We start from the raw sequence: 21,284 nt of genomic DNA on the forward strand, positions 1-21,284 counted from the left end.
TTAGATCTTATTAGATGTTAGATGGACAGAGTTACATGGATGACATTTACACTAGCTTGTGAAATGTATATATCTTTGGATAAACATATTATAATAATACTAATACAGGACTGTATCTGTGAGTAAACATTATTACACCTAAATCTATGTTTTACAGCAGGAAAACTGATCTACTTAACATTTGCAGTATACAGCTTTAAATAGTCAACAATGCATAACTGTGGCAAACCACACAAAATAATATATACTTATATGAATACATAATGTTTCATGCAATGAAATAAAATAAATAAGCCAATAAATAAGTAGATGTGTTCCTATTCAGTGAGATAGAGCAGGAAAAGAAATGCCTATGTGTGTATCTATAAAACAGAAATAAACATTTACATTTTATCATGTTATGACTAAATCTAAGCTGCATGTTTCAAGGTACAGAAAAATACAGTGTAAGATTAAATACATAATACCTCTACATAATATACGATCTAATTTTTACAGATTTAGCTAAAACTGCAAGTGTGTTGAATAAATATAAATAAGTACATTTAAGTGTATATCTTTATTGAACTAATGGGGGAGCATAATAAGTCTCACTGTTTAAATTCAAAGGTTCATTGAACTTTCCCTCATAATTTACAACAAAAGTGGATCACGCATTCAAACACAGAGAACAGTTCACTTGTGTTACTGTTACAGCTTTGTCCGTTCACCCTTCAACACCTCATCTGGAATCCCTCCGGTCCAGCCATGCACCTCAGCCCTGCCTTGCCCCTTTCCCTCACTGGTCTGCGTCTCACGTATGAAATGGTTAAGCATCCGCTCAGCTGACTGCAGGTTGGCCAGACTGCTATTTGCCTCTGACAGACTGCTTTTCGGCCTCATAATAACTGCATCCCTGTCGTTGCTTGTTCTCCAGTGATGAATGATCTCATTATCTGAATCTTCAATAGCTTCATCACCTGGGTGGTGGAGGTCCATCATGGCCTCTGTGCCTCTTAGCTCCTTCTGCATGTGATGGCATGCCAGAGGGATTTCCTCCAGGCTAGCTGACCGGATCAGCATGGCAGAACCATGGTTTGGACTTGTTGTGATCCTGTATGTACCCTCACCTGTCATGCGATCAGGTAGATTCTTGAAGCCAGAAGGACAAGCACTGGTCTGGGCAACTGGCAAAATCTCATTGTGGATGGTGAACTGGAGATGAGGTATCTGCATCGGATATGGAGAAGGGCGTCTGACAATTTCCTCACCCCCTGACTCACTATCTTTGTCCAAGTCTCCTTCCTGGTGTCTCCATACTTGACCTCTGGTTGATCCTGTCAGTATAAATCGTGGGGTCTCTTCTCCCATCTCTGACCAGTCTGATTCCTCCTCCTCTGGCACTGACCCCAGAGATTGCTCCTGCCCAGCAGCTTTGACCTTTCCATAATTAAGGCTGTCCATGAACTGAGCCGGAGGGGGAGCGATGGGGAGAATCATCTGATTAATGGCATCATCTGACTGAAAATGGTGGTCTGTTTTGTGCAGCACTGATGTTACCTACAGTAAGTAGAAGTTAAGTGTGCAAATTGGTCAGTTTGTCAATTAAATATTTCAAATTCAAAGATGCTATATGCTATATATGCTATATGTGCACTAACAATTTCACACAGGCTTATCAATATCTCATTTCTTCATATGTCCACTCTTGCTCATAGGTAACAGAAACAGAAAGAACTACCAGAATATTGTGTTGTCACTGTCTGTCTCTGAGATGAGGATAAAAATCTTACATTGTACGTTTCCACACTGTTGGCAAATTTTGCATCAGTGAGCTGCTCCGTCAGTGCTGAAATACGACGGTTCAACCTCTCACGCTCTCCTTCCAAACTCTGAGTCTGTCACAGAAAGTACAGAAAGCACAGATAAATCTTTAGTAAGTGAGGGACTTAAGTCATGTTCAGTCAAATTTAATGTCGAATTAATAAGTAGAAAAAGACTTCAACATGTGTTAAAACCTGTTTCTATGTAACAATACTTGACTTCCTAATAATTTAATAATTTATATTTTTGTAGCTTGTGCACACGAAACAAACAAATACTTGCAATCTCACCACTGAGTGAAGCTTTTGCTCAAGAAGATTATTGGTTTGTTGTGCGGAGGAGCAGTTGTCATGCAGTCTAAAAAGAAATTATTAACTTTAACAATAGTACAATTCATTGTCAGTTAATACTGTATTTGCAATAGTATGAGATGAAGTAATAGAAGTAAAATGTCATTCTTCACCTTTTAAACCTCTCTGTAAGGGTACTGAGCTCCATACGTGTCCTCTGAAGCTCTGCCTCCAAAACCTTTTGGCTGCTCATGAATTCCTCTCCTAAACACTCCATCCTAACTGCTGTCTTCAGCAAACTTTGGTGCAGACCTTCATTCTGCCCCTGGAAAACCCTAAACAAGACAAAAGAAAAATAAACTGATTGAGAAAATATATATGAGCTGTTGAGGCATATTTATTGAATGAGACATTTTATATTACTCTCATTCCTATGTGTGTAAATGTTTGTGTTTGTGTTTCCTATGATATTCCCATGTATGCATCACTGTCATGGCTGTCACTTGGACAGCTTTGACACAACTTTTACTAGTTAAAAAAACAAAAATAATTACATTATACTTACATCATTCTACCCAGCTCATGCGTCTTTTCCTGTATTGAAGAAAAGAAAATTACTTTGACAAGAAAAATTACATTCAGTAATACCACTACAAACAACATGTCAATTTGATTACTATTTGGGTGTGATAACTAGTCTACTGCTCTGTAATAGCTAAGCTAGTGTCCACAGTGACATGCACACTGGGGCCCAAATCAATAGGAAAGCAAATGAGTGGAACATTATTGCATAACCTGTAAATAAGCATGTACAACACAGAGAACTATTGACTAACCAATAATTTGTTAATTAACAGAATGTTATAGGGGATTTTAATGAGTATGGGTGTAGTGTTAACTCCATAATGCCATACTTTATGTAATGATGAGTCAGTGAAGCTTGTGTGTTCCTTGTCTTGACTGGAGGAGCTGCTTGTATTCCTGGGTGAATCTGGGTTGCTAGAAAGAGACTCTAGATTCCTGCATAGAGGCAGACTCTCAGCAGAGTCCCTCCTTAAATGAGTTTGGTGGTCATCATCATCAAGGTCATTTTTTTTAGAGTGACTTGTACTGTAGTGATCTCCATGGCGATGTTGATGGTCTGGACTGTGATGGTCTCCATGGTGATGCTGATGGCCTGAACTGTGGTGATCTCCATGGTGATGATGATGGCCTTGACTGTGGTGGTCTCCATGATGGTGATGATGGCCTGGACTGTGATGATCTCCATGGTGATGATGATGGCCTTGACTGTGGTGGTCTCCATGATGGTGATGATGGCCTGGACTGTGGTGTTCTCCATGGTGATGCTGATGAGCTTCACTATGATGGTCTTCATGGTCATGGTGATGGCCTGAACTGTGGTGGTCTCCATGGTGATGCTGATGGCCTTGACTGTGGTGGTCTCCATGGTGATGCTGATGAGCCTCACTATGGTGGTCTCCATGGTGATGCTGGTGGCCTGGACTGTGGTGTTCTTCATGGTGATGCTGATGGCCTGGACTGTGGTGGTCTCCATGGTGATGTTGATGAGCCTCACTATGGTGGTCTCCGTGGTGATGCTGGTGGCCTGGACTGTGGTGGTCTCCATGGTGATGCTGATGGGCCTCACTATGGTGGTCTCCATGCTGATGTTGGTTGCCTGGACTGTGGTGGTCTCCATGGTGATGCTGATGGCCTGGACTGTGGTGGTCTCCATGGGGATGCTGATGAGCCTCCCTATGTTGGTCATCATGGTGATGCTGATGACCTGGACTGTGGTGGTCTCCATGGGGATGCTGATGACCAGAGTTGTGATGTTGAGCATGGCCATGGTGGTCTCCATGGTGATGGTGATGTGTTGGGTTGTGGTGATCTTCGTCGTCATTGCTTGGACTGTGGTGTCCATGGTGACGTGGTGTAGTAGGGCGTTCAGTGTTTGGGTGTTTGCTATGGTGGTGGTGTCTTGAACTATGATGGTCTCCATGGTGATGTGTTGGACTGTTGTGACCTTCATGATCATGATGAACTGGGTTGTGGGGATCTCTATGGTGAGTAGCATGGCCATGGTGGTCTCCATGGTGGTGGTGATGAACAGGGCCATGATGGTCTCCATGGTGATGATGATGAGTTGCACTATTGTGTTCTCCATGGTCGTGAGTTGGGCTGTAGCTTTCTCCATGATGATGGTCTCCATAGTGATGGTGACGGGATGTATTGTGGTGGTCTTTGTTGGGATGAGAAGTGTTGTGGTGCTCACCATGGTCATAAGTGGGGCTATGGTCATCTTTATGATGATAGACAGGACTGTGGTGGTGTCTGTGGTGAGGGTGACGACTTGTGTTGTGGTGGTCTTTGTGGTGATGGTGATAACTTGGGCTCTTGCGGTTACCATGGTGATGATGTTGACTGTGAGTATGACGGTCTCCTTGGTGATGATGGTGGTGCTTATAAGAGGGTGAACGGGAATGATGCTGAGGACTTTGAGGCCGCGAGTTACGTCCTTTCGAACAACTTATATCAGTGCAGCTTTTTGGCCTGGGATACATGTCATGGGTTGAGTCTACTGAATGGTCACTACGATGGTGGTGGAAAGATTTAGAGTGAGAAAGTCGAGAAGAGTGGGACTGCTTGCTTATGTGGGAGTACTGGCTGGAGCTAACTGACTCTGCACTGGCAGGCCGACTCCTCTGCTGTCTGGATTTCTCGGTACTGCCGTCAACCCTATTGGATCCAACAGCAGCCTGTCTTGGGCTGCTCGGTCTTTGAGTGTCTGTAACCCCAAGGGTGTTGAGTCTCATTGGACTGAGCACCTGCCGAGTGATCTCATTAAGGAACGCAGAAAACTTCATTTTTTCCTTCATTAAGTTCTTCTTGGCTTCATTTTTTCTCATCTCCTGTTCTTGTTCATCCTCAGTTCCATGTCCATCTCTTTCTCTGGGCCTGCTGAGGGCCTCCATGGATTTGGCTTTGCGGAAGCTTCCATTATGTCTAGAGGCTCTTGTAATCCTCTGTGTACCCTGGTTAGGGCCACTATGAGAGGACCTGCCTTTCTCTCGTTTCTGTTTGACAGGGAGCCTGTGTTGCTGACCTTTATTATCTATCAAAGGGACTGCATCATCTCCGTCTTCAAAGTACTTGTGTTTCCTGGAAATGTCAGTACAGGACTGTGAATGCTTAAGTGCATTTTTATCTGAACATTCACTGCTGGTCTCAGATGAAAGGCTAGAGGAAGATGTTGAAGTGGAGGAAGAGCTGGAAGAGGAGGAGGAAGAGGAGGAGGATGAGGAAGAAGGGGAGGAGGATGTTGATGAAGAGGAAGAAGAAGAGGAGGATGAAGAGGAACCAGTTGAAGAACTCAAAGATGTTCCTGACAGAGAAACATGGCGGTGGTTTTGCTTGCGATGGTTATGGTGAGAATGAGAGTCACGAGTCTTGTCAATATCACGCTGATGTCGATGGTCAGGGTGATGGTTGTTGAAAATGCTGTCCTCAGCTGTTGAATGGGTGCTATTTCAAAAGGAAAACATACACATTTAAAGTCAGGATACCAAGACCAGATGTGACAATGATGACAGTTGTTTATGAATCAATATCACATGAATGGACGGAGATATTCTGCTAAGTGAATCCCACTAATGTAAAAATAAAGTCAAAATGAATTTAAAATGGTCTATTTTAAATTAGTAACATATTCCATAATACAATAATTTCCTGACTTACTCAGGACTGTCATTGTCAGACTGATGCAACTTGCGCTGGTGATGGTGATGATGGTGGACTTGATTTTGGTGGTGCTTCATTTGTTGAGATTTTGTGGTCTTTCCGTGCTTGTGGTCTTTCTCCTGATGGTCACACATGTCAGACTTCTGCCCTTTGACGCCTCTGTTGTCCTTATCAGGATATTAAGGTATGAAATATTTCACCATCAGCTGAGCGACGTCCTCAGAAACTGGCAAGGTATTGATCCCTGAGGAAATAATTTTACTTCTTTAAAATAATGTTACATAATTCAGTCTCATGCTGGTGTACTATTTTTTTAATCCACATTTCAATTCATACAATAATTGCAATAAATTAGGTGTCATTAGATGTCATTACATATTAAACTACTCATTAAACTATACATTTTCCTAGCATTTTACAATTTATATGAATCATATTTTTTTTATCTTTAACTGCCATACATATTTATACACACATTTTTTTTTACATTCTACAAGCTGCACTTTATGATCTTAAACTTGTATTAAATGCAAATAAAACTACATTTTCATTATTCTCCAGAGCTTGAGGTAACAAAAGTAAAAACTATTTCTACTGGATTCATTATTGAAAGAGTTACAGGATATAAATACATTGGTATTCGTATAGATGACACATTTACATTAAAATTTCATCTACACAATTATGTCATTAAATTATGATAAATAATTGTTTTTATATGGTAATAGACTAACATGTATGAGCTAACATTTGTTTTGTAGGAAAAAGGATTTCTGAAGCTGTTTTCCCCTGTTATGGATTATGGTGATGTGATTAATCGGCCCTCTGCCTCTACTCTTAAGCTCTTGGATGCTTTTTATCATTCTGCTCTTACGTAGGTTTATTACTGGTGATGTTCGTAGCACTCATCATTGTATTCTGTTCAAAAGAGTTGGATGATCTTCTCTGCCTGAAAGACGTGATAAGCATATGTATTTGTTTATCTTCAAAGTTTATTGGGAAGTTGCCATCTGTTATCACATCTATGTGGCTGTATGACTAGCTGCTTTCAGCAACCTAAAATGAATACTTGAGTAAGGCTTGGTCGATTCAGATCTATGATACAAACCTTTGAGGTTCTGTTTCTACCTGTATTAATTCATTTGTTTTTCATCTTGCATTGTTATCTATTTTGTATCTTTTAAAGTCATTGTTACTTTACATAATTGTAAATGAGGGCCAGCCCTCAATGATTTTTTAAGTTTAAAGAAAGGAAATAATAATAATAATAATAATAATAATAATAATAATAATAATAATAATAATAATAATAGTTTAACAACAACATAATTACTGATCAGTTAAATGCATGCATATTGTGAAAAGGCAGCTGTAAATAGTCCCATGCAGTCATCTTTGTTGAAAAGCAGCTTTGTTAAGTTGCAAGTAACATTATTGAACATTTAATTATAAAACAAGTTCTAGGGTTCTAATGCACGTTTATTCTAGTTAATAGAGCAGCTACAGAGAAATTAACTCAGGTATTAACTATTAACTAAAACATCTACCACAGAGAAAACATCTGTACTTACGATCTCACAGGAGCCGCAGGAATGACAAAGGCAGAGATGTTCATTGATGCTTTGTATCAGAAACGCAATGACTCTCTCTGTGATGCGGCGTCTAAATGAGCAGGGAAGCACGTGTGAAAAAACATGCACACACACACACACACACACACACACACACACACATATACACATCAATATTGACTCCTGTGCCATCCAATGACAGAAAGGCCATTTGTTGCATGCAGATACTTTGACCTGTATTAAACTGTCCTGTATTCTGTTTATGCTTGTATTTCAATAATACCAGTTTTAATGAGTAATACATGTACATATACAAGCTTTACACTTGCAATAAAGTAATATACTCTATTCATCAAATTACGTCATTTATTTATTTATGTATAATTATATTTATATTTATTTTCCTTAATTTCTTGAATTACTTTCATTGTAAATGATTTAAAAACCAAAACATGTTGCTTTCTTTTCAGAGAACAATGGCAAGATTAAGGAAATCAAAATAGTCATGCCAAATATTACAATCAATGAGAATCTCAGCATATTTGAAAATACCATGAATAAATACTTATGATATATTGATGTCTTCATATCTACTGTAGGATCCATATCACTGCAGAAGCCAAAAGACACTGGCCTCCATCACTCATTCTTCAACTTGTCAGGTTCCCTTCAATGTGGTACATCAAAGAGGTGTACAAATTAAATAAATTAAACAAAACAAATCACTGCAAATTTCAGCAGCTCATCATGAAGATGGTTTTTCCACTTATGATTGTCGTCACGCGTATTGAACAGAGGTGTGGGCATGCTGTGCTGCTTACTGTATGCACATTAACTGCAAAGTGAGAAGTTATTGATTAGAATGTCCCTATTATGTCAGTGCAATGGGACATCTAATAACTCAAAGTTACTGAAAAACACATTGAATTCCAATAGAGTGACAAAAGCAATTACACCATAAAACATTATGCTGTTATATTAAACCACTCGTAACTTGAACTATTTTCACACATCGAGAGAAATACAAGACAATACAAATTACAGCTCTTGTGTTCTGTACGGGTGCCAGATCTGTCATCCCAGTTGTCATTTTGCAGCGTGCATAATAATCACCACCGGAGGCAGCTTTCCCTGCATCAGTGGAACATGGCTCAGATCCACTGACAATCAATGGCAGACCTTCACTGCTGTGGCTGTTTGGCAAACGCAATGGAAAGTTAGAGATTGCGACTGACACACAAACACTCACTCACATGCAAACACGTGATATATTGGTGAATATAGTTATAACACTGGGGTCTACACTTGAAGGGGGTTATTACAAAGATCATCAAGGACAGCAGTATGTGACAATGTTACAACATGCAATGCAGTATGTCATCTATCTGTCACAGTCATAAGCATAGTAACGAATGCAGTGCTCTACAGTCACTTGCAGAAGTATTTGGGAATGTTGTTGTGGTGATATGGTGAAAGTTTTTGATCAATATTCGCCTACCCTCTGCTGAAGTCCATCATACATGCAGTACACAGGACAGACCCATACAACACTAAACATACTGAGGAACTTCCATATTAGAAAAATAAATATGAATTTAAAATAAGTTGACTTACACTATGTAGTTACATACAATGAGTCTAAGGTAGGATAATGCTTTGAATTCGTTGATCAGTGGGGTGTTTAGTTTCAGATGTCCATGTGCCACAAAACATTATATGAACCGAAAAAACCAAAATACAATGCAAAAGAAAAAATGAATAGTAATGAGGTAATCTTTGAATGCAAACAGTATGAAAATCTAAATCATATCTGCAAGAAAGAGCTAACTCTAACTTGATGTTAGTATTATGCCAACAAGACAATATTTCAATTTCCATGAACATTACAAAATAAGATGAATGTCAATGATTTAATAATAAAATGTCATAATTATATTTTTTTTTGGCAGACATGGAATGATAGTTTTAAAAATCAGTCTGATTCTGGTCTCTGTCCTAACACTGACCTCACTGAGTACATGAGGACATTACTGAAGAGGTCCTGAGCTCTGAATGCACCACCAGGGGGAGTACTGTGCAACATATTTGTGGAGTGGTTTCATAGTTATGTACAACATAGAGCTCATTCGTCAGGTTTTTATCTATGAGGTAGGTCTGACTCCTTATTTTCACAGTGAGTGAAAGTACATGATGTTCAGTACAAGGTGGGAGAATCTAATATCCAACTTTGTCTCCAGTAAAGAACTGAACATGAGACATTTACTGTATTTAGTCTGTTCCTTATCATTTAAGCAGGAACTGTTTTACATCTTGGTTATGACAGACATTAGGCACAAAATAGATGTAGATAAAGTAGTTCTTTGGATTTGATGCATCCTGCTGAAAAAATCATTAGCATCTGATACATGTTGAAATAAGTTACAGACACCATTGTCTTTGAATGTAAACGTTTATTATGAAGACAGACATGTAGTGTCTTACCAGTGGAATACAAAGTGATGTCATTTTAGTGCATTTTGTTGCTTCTATTGTGTGAGATTTCATCCAATTTTATGTAACACTTTAACAATTTGTGTTTATTATGATGATGATGATGATGATGATGATATGAGTGTCAGAACATCATTTTTATTCACTCTGCAGAGCTCACCCTGCAGTTCCGTGGTAGCTGCTTTGGGACAGCAGCTGAGAACAGGTCAATGGAAAACAAATTATTTGAGTTTCTGCTCTCAAATGTGTAATACAAATACACATTTTTATCATCTTTTATAACAATATTATTCAGAAAGAAAACTGACTCGCTGAAGCTGACACAACCGACAATTCCATAAATTCTTCACTCTTGATTTTGGTCTTGCACAGCAGCAGATAAATCTATAATAGGATTTAAAAAAACATTAAAATGCTGAAATTCTGTAGTATTCCCATTTAATGTACAGTCAAAAAACAGCAGGAAAATGTACATACAGTATGTATGGCAAATCTAAAAGCAATGCACTCAATTTTAGAAGTAATGCAAACACCCATAAATAGTTGTGTATTAATTATGTGTGGGGTATTTTTGACTCCAGTTCTAACGGCTGCCTCTTCTCTAAAGTGGAAATGCACAAGGCCACTCCACAAATGACTGAGAGCAGCAACTGCTCCTTAGTGGAATCAGTTCATAACTTTGCAAACGTTACCGAATGTTACACTTCTGATTACATACATGTCAGCAAAAGAAGTTCCTTCAACATCGACAGTGTTTATTTAGTTTCTATTGAGCTTTTGAGAGAAAAAAAATCAACCTACAAAGATCACTGACAAATGTTAGCCAGAACTGTAAATATAAATACTGCCCCTCTTCATCAATAGCTATTCAAAGCAACAATAAGTGGATTTTTCATCTATATGCACCAGACCTTGTACACCTTTGGAGTTTGGAGGTTGCTTTGCTGGAATCGCAGCTCCTGAATGTTGTGAGATATATTTTTTAATCATCTTAAGTCCCCAGGCATGTTCCTACTGCCTGATGGAAATGAAGGGAACCAGTGATTACCTCCACTCTAACACTGGCACAGTGTCTTATAGTCTTCTCCATTCAATTTGGGTAAACGGCTCCCTCTGTTGGGCTAACGATGTATTAGAAAGTCCCGTTCCAGCTTGTTCTACACAGGCTTATCTTGTGTAACACGGAAAGGAAAAGAAGGAATGAATCAATGCTTGTTTTCAGTTCTTCCCCACACGGATGTTGGGGTTAAGGAGAGGATCTAGATTTGGGTCTGAGCCAGCTGAGGCACGTCCGAGTTTAGCCATAATGATTATCAGTGTGAAGAATCCCAGAACTCCGATAAGAAGGAGCAAAAAGACTCGCTGCTTCCAGGACAGAGATGTCCGCTTTCCACCTGTGCGGTTCCTGAAATAAATAATTAAATAAATAAATAAATAAATAAATGAATGAATGAATGAATGAATAAGAGATCACAATAACATTCCCATAATGACGGATTACTAATGACAAAGCAACCAAAGACAGCTCTAATAGACAGAATACTAACTTGAGAATTTGAGCGAACCAACTTAATGTTGGTCGTCGCCGATACTTGTCATCGTCAAAGTCGATCTGTGTGACAGAGCTGTGACCAGTGTCCCGTGTGTCATAGATCTTTCTCGGTGATGATGCTGCAGAATAACAACAAAACATTACAGTTAGTCTTCCAACACAGGAAAGTAACACAGTATATTCAGTGAGTGCAAGAAACTGACCCTAAATTGTTCTAAATGTTCTAAACTGACCCTAAACATTCAAGGCTTCTGAAGCTGTTCTTTGAAATTTGGGAAGAGAGAGCAGTTCAGAGGGCTTTTCTATTACTTTACCTGTGTTTATTGTAATTGTGTCACAGGTAGTGGCAGTAGTAAAGTTGACCACAGAGTGCTCCGGTATACTTGGATCCCCGTTTTTACGAGGAACTGCGAGCTCTTCCTGTGCTGGGGGTGGCACAGCATTTGGTGGTGGGACAAGGCTGGTGTTGTAAGAGTGGCTGGGGAAAATATTACTCTGCTCTTGTGCTGTAAAATGGAAAGAGGAAAGGAGAGTTTGATTCGATCATAAGGAATAATATGTTGATTAAATTAAAATAACACTGTTTATCATGGCCTACTAAACATGTAGGCTTACCATCAAATGTAGACCAGTCAGTGTAATCTGTGACATCATTAGCTGTTGTTTCCTCAAGAACTCCGATTGGCTCTTCAATCTGTCAGCCGCAAATCCAATTTTATAAATATCTTAGCACGCAACATCTGTGCATTACATCTTTTTAAAATACAACTGGGAAAAGTGCATTTTCTTCTCACTTGATTTGCTTTCAGGAAAATTTTCGAATGGTTGTGAGATCAACAAACAAAGCATTCAGTAACAGTAACAGGCCCTTACCAGTGGCAGTCCTAAACCCGCTCTAGCCCAGTTAACAGATGACAGCTGTTCTCTCAGGACATCAGCAATTGGGCTGGCCAGGTTGGAAGAGGGGAACAGTGGACCCTGACAGCTGGGACACTGGTATCCTGCTGGAGCCGTATGGAGGGGCAGTCGAGATGCCAAATTATTAAGACAGGACCAGTGAAAGACATCTGTAGGAAGAAGGAAGAAAACAGTTTTCAGCACAGTAACAGGGTCGGGACGTACATAGTATAGTATAATGTAATTATAATGTATTTGAGTTACTGTTATTTTTCAATGCTGTGAGCACAACAAGCAAAAATCCATTTATCTCTATTGTATTGGCAGAAGTCTTAGCACAGATTTAAACTCCTCAGCGAATAAGACTGGAAGTGAGTGATTTTTTCCTTAATTGGTTAAATGGATCCTTTGACAGCAGTGAATTTGTTTGATACATGTGAGCATAAATTCTCAGTAAGTTCCTAATGAATAAAAACTTACCATAGCAGACCAGTCTGACAGTTTCTTGAGCACTCAGTGGACTTTTACACAGAGTGCAGTTTGGGTTGTAATCGCTGTCCTGAAGCCATTGCAGATATGACTGCACAATACACTAAAGGGCAGAAAGTGGAAATAGAAAATTAATATGTCATTAAAAAATGTCAAAGATTTGTCACAAAAATGAGTCATGTGATACTTGTTCACTGACCTTGTTGTGGTTGGAGACTAGGCAATGCTCGCACACATTTACGCGATGTTCAAAGCAGAATAGATTGGTCACCTTTCTCTTCGGGCACTTGCAGAGACCCATGGCCACCTGTGATGTGTTCAGGACAAGCAAACAAATGCAGGTTTGTTATGGATGTACACACAAAAAAATATTACTCTGATTTCTCATCCTTATGTGACTTACAAACTGTCCTACTGTTTAAAGCAAACAGAGGACTTAACAAACAAAAGATCAAATCCCAGTTTATTTTTTACCAAGGTGTTAAATCAATTAGATTGTCTTCATTTAATGGAAAAAGCATGTGACATGTACACTAAATGTATTTGTCCTGAGGCTACTGTTTTTCTAATACAGACTTCATGCATTATTATTTTTGCACACACAATAGAGGCAAAGATAAGCACAGCTTGGTCTCTTTGCTTCTTCTTGACAGCATGAAATGTACCCTGATGCACTAGCTGTTGGTACATTGTTAATTTAGAGTGGAGCAAGCTAACCTCACTTTCCTTTTGAATAAAAAGTCATGAGAAGGGTTTAAACTTCAGAGTGCTCAATTTTTATGTCACAGTAATGTTGAAGATAATCATAAGTAGTGACCATGCGGATGGGGAATAATTAGAAGAGCAATAACTGCCACAATGTAAACATGTATCATTAGGTGCACATGTACAATCTAATTCAATCCAATCCAATAAATTCTACTTTTATTTTTATTACTGAGGTCATACTATGTGGTGGTGGCGTACTGGGGTGAATTATATTGACTTGTGTTCCTAATATTTTGCCACCCTCATATATGTTCATGGAGTAGACAAAATATTAGAAATACGATTCAATTTAATGCACCTTAACACACCACCATCACCCACTATGACCTCAATAATAAACATAAAGTAGTATTATCATTTTTCTGACAATGTAAATAAAAAACTGAAAATGTACAAACTTCATAAATGTAGAATTTAAAGCAGAGCTGTTGTATCATATTGCATTAGTTGTACCTAATAAAGAGGCCAGTAAGTGTACATGTCAGTACAGGTATATGATGTGTCAACACATGCTATGTGATGATAAAAGCTTAAGAGATTTTGCAATACCATTTACACCCATCAACCGCCTACAGGTATCTGTCATTCATGTCTGTGGTTGTATTTTCACATTGTGAGTAATGCTCCAAATCAATGAAAAGGACTGTTTTAGGGCAATATTCTATTTGTTTATATAATTCTGCATCCGTGAGACCAAGTACCTTGATTTTTTCAGGTATTTAATTTGTGTTTCCTTTTTTGCAAAATACAGCATAACATCTTGATTTACTAGGGGTGTAAAGAAACATATTCAAGACATATGTTTATTCTGAAATTCCCCTGGCACATCGGTCTCCGCCCGGGCACACACACCTTCAAACACAATGCAAGCAACACCATGGTGAGCAGACAGTCACCACAATCACATTTCAGCTGCCTGAAATGCATCTGCAGCTGGATTAGAGGTAAGTCTATCATAAAATGCTTCAGACAGACTATAAACAGCCTGGACTGTGCTACTGCTGCTCATCTTTTGGGCAAAGTGAGGTGGTTGGTCTCATTTTTTCCTCCGCAGTTTTGAAAGAGAAGCAAAGATTCTGCTTTAATGTATAAAAATAGTAACTTATTATTATTATTATTATTATTATTAATTATTATATTGTTATTTCAGTTTTCTTTAAAAAAAAAAAACTAGATTGTTTTTCATTTAAATGTCAGGCTGAACTGAGAAATAAAAATGTCAAATGATATTCTAGTTGCTTTTGGTGATTTAATATGAATGGAAGTGATAAATCAGCATGTGATATCATCTCATATCAATCGCCGGCAATCAAATCAAAATCACATCATGGCAGACTTTGTGATACCGGCAAACATCCAATCATTGCCCATTGAATTGATATACTATCTATTGTAAAGGGACATGTGATGTACACCTCTAAACATTACATATAGACCAGATACTTGAGGATCATGATTTTAAATACTATAGGTTTTCTTTCTCCCTGGGTGTAAAGGCTTATTGTACTTTTCATGTATGTTCAGCATATCTACTTTACTCATGCCATGTCTCAAGGAGTGGATGGTACAGTCCTTAATGGACAGTGATAGTATACTACTACTGTATATTCTATATACATTATATTGTAATATCATCCTAATAAAATCATAGTCACATTATCAATAGCGACAGGTTATTGAGTTAAATGCCCTGTATCTAAGTTAATCATGGGTCATCGATGACACAGAGTTCTAGTATCTTCTCATTTGGTCTGTTGACGTGGTTTCTACCTGCTGACCTAGAAATGACTGAGCCTCTGATCTTGGGCTCTTTCTATCCTGACATGAGTTATCACATACATTTCAGGAGGTCATGGGTCAGTTTTCTGCTCTCCCTTCATTCTTTTTGTCGGCGTTGACACCTTCTGATAGCAACATTAGCTGCTAGTTTAGCTGGAAGTTCTCAGTAACGCTAACAGGCTAGCTCAGCTAACAGCTTCCTACGCAAATGATAAATAAATAGACGTCACCTGTCACACAGACTTTAATCAAGTCCCGCTCGCTTCAGGGATAGTTGAACGGCTGTCATTTAAGCCTGCTGGTCAAATTGACATGAAAGGAGGATCCAGTGGCTGTCATCAGTAAACTTGCAGGTAGCTGCTTCCTTCCTCTCTCTGTTTATGTGCCACGTCTCTTCCGCTTCTGTCTTCTTCTTCTCCTGTAGCTGTTGCAGCAGTTGGCATCATGATGCTGCATTACTGCCACCCTCAGGCTTCATTCTCCCTCAGTGGCCATTCATTTTAGTGTTTTCTTTCCAGCCAAATAAATAAAAAAATAGATATTCCTCACATTCTAGTCACTAATTACATTTTTTTTGTAATTGTGTTATCATTTATTGTCTTTCATGTAGTGTAGGCCTATAAATGTCTTCTTCTTCTTCTTCTTCTTCTTCTTCTTCTTCTTCTTCTTCTTCTTCCTTACCTTTCTTTAAAAATTTTTTTTAGAATATTTTAGGTAACTCACAGTAGTCTATATGTATATGAGGGGGTGGGGGGGCATAAGGCTGAAAGTGTACTAAAAATAGAATCAACAATACATACAAAAACAGGATAAAATAAAATACTATATACAGTAAACTGGATATTTGTGTAAATAAATCTGAAATACATAAATCTGCAATATGCAGAAGTTCCTGAGATTATATACATGTGCAATCTGCCTGGGATTTACATTGTAAGATAAAGTAAATACACTCATGCATACTGTTGTACATTTGCAGCTGCAGCATCAGTCTTTTTTTTACTATGAGTGAGTGGTGTATGGTTTGAGTCTTAATCCTAGTCCTAGTCAGTGAAGTGGGTGGTACTGGGAGCTGTGCTTGAGGAGATTTATCTTTTACATGTCCATATTAATGTCTGCACATGCCACTGATAAATAAACTGAAATAAAATGTCATCCCCTCGAGGAGGAGGTAGCCTGTTAAATGGACATCCTCATTAGTGTCTCTCTTATCAGATTCTGACCTCATGATTCAATAGATGCATGTGTTCCCTTTCATGATTCTCACACATTAAATTTTCAAATTGTATTGTTTTACAAAGCATCCCGTCCTTCCATCCTTTAAAGCCAATTCAAAGGCTACATACAAACATAATTAAACTGTAATCCAGCACAGAGATGAACTGGTTAGACATTTGATTTGGTTTTAATTTGACTCTATAAGTAATTTGCATAGTAGACATGCCTGTCCTGTTTTTCAAGCAAAGCTGTCGTTAATAATGTCATCCTAAAGACCCTCTTATTTTAAAGACAGGTAACAGCTTTTGAAGACACTTGATCAGATGACCCTGAGACAAGATAAGATGAAATTAATTTATCTCACAGCGCCAAAAAGAAATAAGACCAGATGTACAATATAGATAAGCAACCTGAACATTTCTGAGTATCTATTAAATATGCAGTGTGAACAGAATGCAGATTCATGTGTGTTTATCTTTAATAGCAAATTGCACCTGTGTGCAGTCATGCTGAATCATCGGGGACAGCTATCAATTAATGAAATTGTCATGCTTTTTAGTTTTTCATTAAGTGCACCTTTACATTTTTCCTTGCAAGACAGCAGCCAAAAAAAGCTGCTTGTTTTACTCAGCACCTGCCTTTTGTATTGGCTCGTTTGTATTAGATTGCAGTTAGTGTATTTAGTCAGCAGATGGCGCACAAACTGAATGCCACTACAAAATTATGTACAAATGCCTGGTTCAGTATCTCATCACCTTCAGCACAGAAAATTAGATCAATCTTCCATCAGAATAACAGTTCCCAGCATGTAGCCTTTGCAGATGCAGATGATTTATTTTCCATGTTTATATGTGTATCTTTGTAATAGATGATCAATGATTGCAGAGGTCTGCATGATCATAGGCCTGTGATTTACCGCTGTGACTTCATTAAAAGTAAACGGCAGAGATGAACAGATGTCTTCAAGAAGTGCTCTTGCACTTATGATCAGCACATCACTCAATTGGTTTGATTGCTGCTAAATCTGTATTTTCATTTGATCTGATGATGTTGTCCTAATAAGCAACATTTAAAGTCAGTCTAGAGAGGAGTGTCTGCCAAATATCATAAATGTAAATGGGAGAAAAGAGATAGGAAAGGACTGTAAATGAAGGAAATGGCTGTCATAAAAACCATAGCCATCTCTGATAGGCACCAACCGTGTTACAATATTTCAGAATCGCTGCTTTAAAAAGCTGGGACTTCACAGCTCGCACATTGGGAACCATGCATCCTAATAACTATGAATAACTATGAATAACATATATTTATTGTTATGTGTAGATTCACAGTACATGATGACAAAACAGCAAGAACCAAAACTTATTCTCCAAAGACTGTATATAAAGCACTGACAAGCAGATTTTTAACGCATGGTAATGTCATCGATGGTGCTGTCTGTTCATGCATAATAATGATTTTTTTGTCTTTACAGTATGCGTGTGTACTTGTGTGTGTAAATGGCCATTTATGTATTAGAGAGTGAGGGTGCAAATTCTTTCCTTCACAGCTCAGTGCACATGTGAAATGCCTGGAGAGAAAGCAAAATGAGAAAATGAAAAAGCAAAAAGCAAAAAGAATAAACATCTACAGTCAAAGAAGTGCAAAGGATGGATGTGCTGTACATCTACAATGTCTAAAGCACTGAATCAAATTATAATGCATGCTTGCTCTCTTGAAAATAAAAAAAAAATGTTTAATGTAGCACTAAACTCTTTAAATTTTGCAATGCAGGTGAAAATATGCTTGTCTAGCAAAATGATTTCACTCACATACAAATGAATGAACTTGTTGTCATCCTTTAAAGATGCAGATTATCTTAATAGAGCAATTCATCCACTCTTGTTACATGACTGTTTATAGGAAATTTGTAAAAGAGGAACTCTGCAAACATGGGATCATTTCCCGCCCAGTGGCAAATTGCTTCAATTCTATGAAGAAGAAAAAATAGAATATGAGACTAAATGATTTGTGCAAATGAGCATGAATATGTGATGTCCTGCATGATGATCAGGGACACATATAAATCACTGACAGAGGGTAAGGACATGTGGAAAGGGCATGTGAAGAGCGATGCAGCTATCAGATGGAGGGTAAATCTAAAGACAAATGACAGAAGCACCGGAGGACAAATCAGCCCTGCAGCTGAGGCAGTTGGGCCTGAAACAGCGACAGGAGAGGTTGGGGGTGGGTGGGGGACAGTGATTGATTGAGTCTGGCAACTATTGATTAGCTATCAGCTCTATCTGTGAGGGAAAGCGTTAAGATTCAGACATGGCTTGTTTAATGAATCGGTTCCCTAATGTTACAGTAAAGTGACTGGCCCTAAATCATAGGGGTGCTGAACATCCAGATAGTCTGGTGATGTATAATACTCTGTTATTTTAAAGATGTTGCCCTTGCTAAACCAAAGGGACAACACTGAGAACTCTAAACTCTGTTCAAAATAACACAACCTGTAGTTTAGTTTAGTTAGTTTTCTGGTCTATCACACGGGAGAGAAGCTTCCCTCCACCACACTTGAGTGCTATCTGGCTCTGTCACAGTTTGTAGGACTTGAGAGAACAATTTTCCACATATCATGTCATGTCATGTCTGCAAATCTAATCTTAATTACAAGTCTTGCACCTTCACTGATGATTTTCACACTACTCTTGTTTTTTTCATACAGTATGCATCTTGCATACAAATGGACAAAATCTAGATTTGTTTGCTTTCTAATTGGCCCTAAACATGTCAGATTAAGAGGATCAAGTAGATTAACAAAGAACATATTTATTTTAAATTGGAAATAACATATCAGCAATCTGTGGTAAAGGATTTGTTGTTTACTCTGACAACTTAATGTTTCCCAACATACCCACCAGTTAATTTCATGTAAATTATTAACACTTTGTTACTGTTCATGTTTATGCTTATGCTAATGGTAAAAATGTACTTAGAAAACACAACGTTTTGAATCTGAAAAAGAGAATGCAACTACATGAATGAGTATAAAACATTTTTTGAGTCAAAGGAAAAAGAAAACATTATTCATTGTTGGGTCCAGATAGAGTCCATCCTGTGCTTGCAACCTGACAAGAAAAGTCTGAGGGGAGAAATTAGAATGGACAGTGTATTTATTTTAGAAAGTACTTGAAACACTAACAGTGTGTCCCAGATGAGAATGACTGCTCTAGGGAGATGTTTACACTATTTCCCAGGGAGTTTGAAGTGTTTGAATGCCTGCATGCTTGTGTATTTCTTTTCTGCTTTTTCCTCCTTTTTGAACCTTTGTGTGTGATAACTGAAAAAGAAGCTAAATCAAGTCCATGGTCATAACCACATCATCTAATTTGGAATGCAATTACACTGTGGATGCTTTATCAGGACATGTGGCTCAGAAGCAAATCCATCAGGCTTTGCTCTGAATGAAATTGGATTGACTGATTGATTTATGTATGTCAAGTGAAGGACAACGAGACAGACAAAAAGAAACCACAGAGTGTTGGAGAGGGTCAGGGGAGGGGAGCCACAGATATATGGATGAAGCACGGCCCCCTGATGGGGGAAGGAGTGTATTGAATCAGACAGAGACAAATGGAGTGTGAGAGACAGAGAGAAAGAAATTCAGACATATGCCTGCTGACCTCAACCCTTTTTCCCAACTAATCAATACAGGGAAATGCATGTGTGTGTGTGTGTGTGTGGGGGGGGGGGGGCTGCTCCCAATAAAGATCAGAAACATAGTGACATTACCTCTCTCCTGTCTGACTCCTCCCTGGCCTCCAAACCTTTACACATGCCTCTATTTAATTTTGTACCCTGTAATTCTATAAAAGACTGAGAGGTCTGGAGCACTTAGACTGTCTTCATCACTGAGCTTGGTAAAGAAAGTGAGAGATAAAACATCACTGCTGTACAAATGACTGCTTCCTCAGGTACTGCATGTGATGTGTTTACAACGTGTGCCTTATTTAGTTTAATGAATAAACAGACACATTTTTTTCATGCAAAATAATTAATAACAATATAATACAATTGAATGATTGGTTTTTAGGTGCTTTTGTTGAGCTTGCCAGATTCTCTCTCCCATTTACTTGCTTATAAAAACACTGACACATGTTTGCTGACAGATAAAAGAGCAGCAACATTTTCTAAGAAATAATTTCTTTGACAGATGTGCTCTATACTGTATATTGCCCTGAGCAGCACATTTTCCCAGCAGAGAATTCTACAAAGCTTCTATTAATCAGCTAAAATGTGTTATATTCCACCTAGGATTCATCCCCCTATCAGCTTTATTATTAGTTCTTATTACCATGCAAGACCGAAATAATTTCCATACACATCTTCAGCCAATTATGAAGAAGCACCAGCATGACATTATTCAAATCCATAGTGCATAACGACCAGTTATCCAGATTTCTTGAAATGGCGGACAGAAAGAGAAGATTTCAGCTCTGCAGGTGAAAAAAAGACAAACCTTCCCCCGTCCTCTCTGAAATCGAGACACCACAATAGCAACCAAGATGAGAAGAAGCAGTGTCTGGTGTTTACTGTGGAGCTTCACCCGTGAAGACAGAGAGCATGCAGGGAAGGATTAAGTGCTCTGGCTGGAAGGGAGTGAAGGTGTGCAGAGGATGAAGGCACCCTCCCCATCCT

General features: G+C 38.5%; 1 protein-coding gene across 2 annotated transcripts; it reads right to left on the reverse strand.

Annotated features, from left to right (window-relative positions):
• Positions 1 to 10,632: 10,632 nt before the first annotated feature.
• On the reverse strand, positions 10,633 to 15,765 carry zfpl1 (zinc finger protein-like 1). Of its 2 annotated transcripts, none has more exons than XM_053331984.1 (8): positions 15,627 to 15,765; positions 13,036 to 13,143; positions 12,828 to 12,939; positions 12,324 to 12,517; positions 12,066 to 12,144; positions 11,765 to 11,956; positions 11,446 to 11,569; positions 10,633 to 11,303 (listed from the first exon to the last, which is right to left on the reverse strand). In XM_053331984.1, exons 2-8 carry the CDS (start codon positions 13,135 to 13,137, stop codon positions 11,117 to 11,119), a joined length of 990 nt encoding a protein of 329 aa, XP_053187959.1. In that variant the 5' UTR covers positions 13,138 to 13,143; positions 15,627 to 15,765; the 3' UTR covers positions 10,633 to 11,116. The 2 variants fall into 2 exon arrangements, with proteins under 2 accessions (XP_053187959.1, XP_053187957.1); XM_053331982.1 differs by having other exon boundaries at positions 15,614 to 15,765.
• Positions 15,766 to 21,284: the final 5,519 nt, after the last annotated feature.

The sequence above is a fragment of the Scomber japonicus genome, chromosome 13 (genome assembly GCF_027409825.1).
Source record: "Scomber japonicus isolate fScoJap1 chromosome 13, fScoJap1.pri, whole genome shotgun sequence".
NCBI lineage: Eukaryota > Metazoa > Chordata > Actinopteri > Scombriformes > Scombridae > Scomber > Scomber japonicus.

Bases quoted from the DNA above. Each gene is read 5' to 3' on its own strand.
- zfpl1 (XM_053331984.1), bottom strand. From the start codon at position 13,137: ATGGGTCTCTGCAAGTGCCCGAAGAGAAAGGTGACCAATCTATTCTGC. The intron at 12,518-12,827 runs GTAAGTTTTTAT...TTCTTCCTACAG, and splicing joins TGTCAGACTGGTCTGCTATG to ATGTCTTTCACTGGTCCTGT. The intron at 12,145-12,323 runs GTAAGGGCCTGT...TGCGGCTGACAG, and splicing joins CGGGTTTAGGACTGCCACTG to ATTGAAGAGCCAATCGGAGT.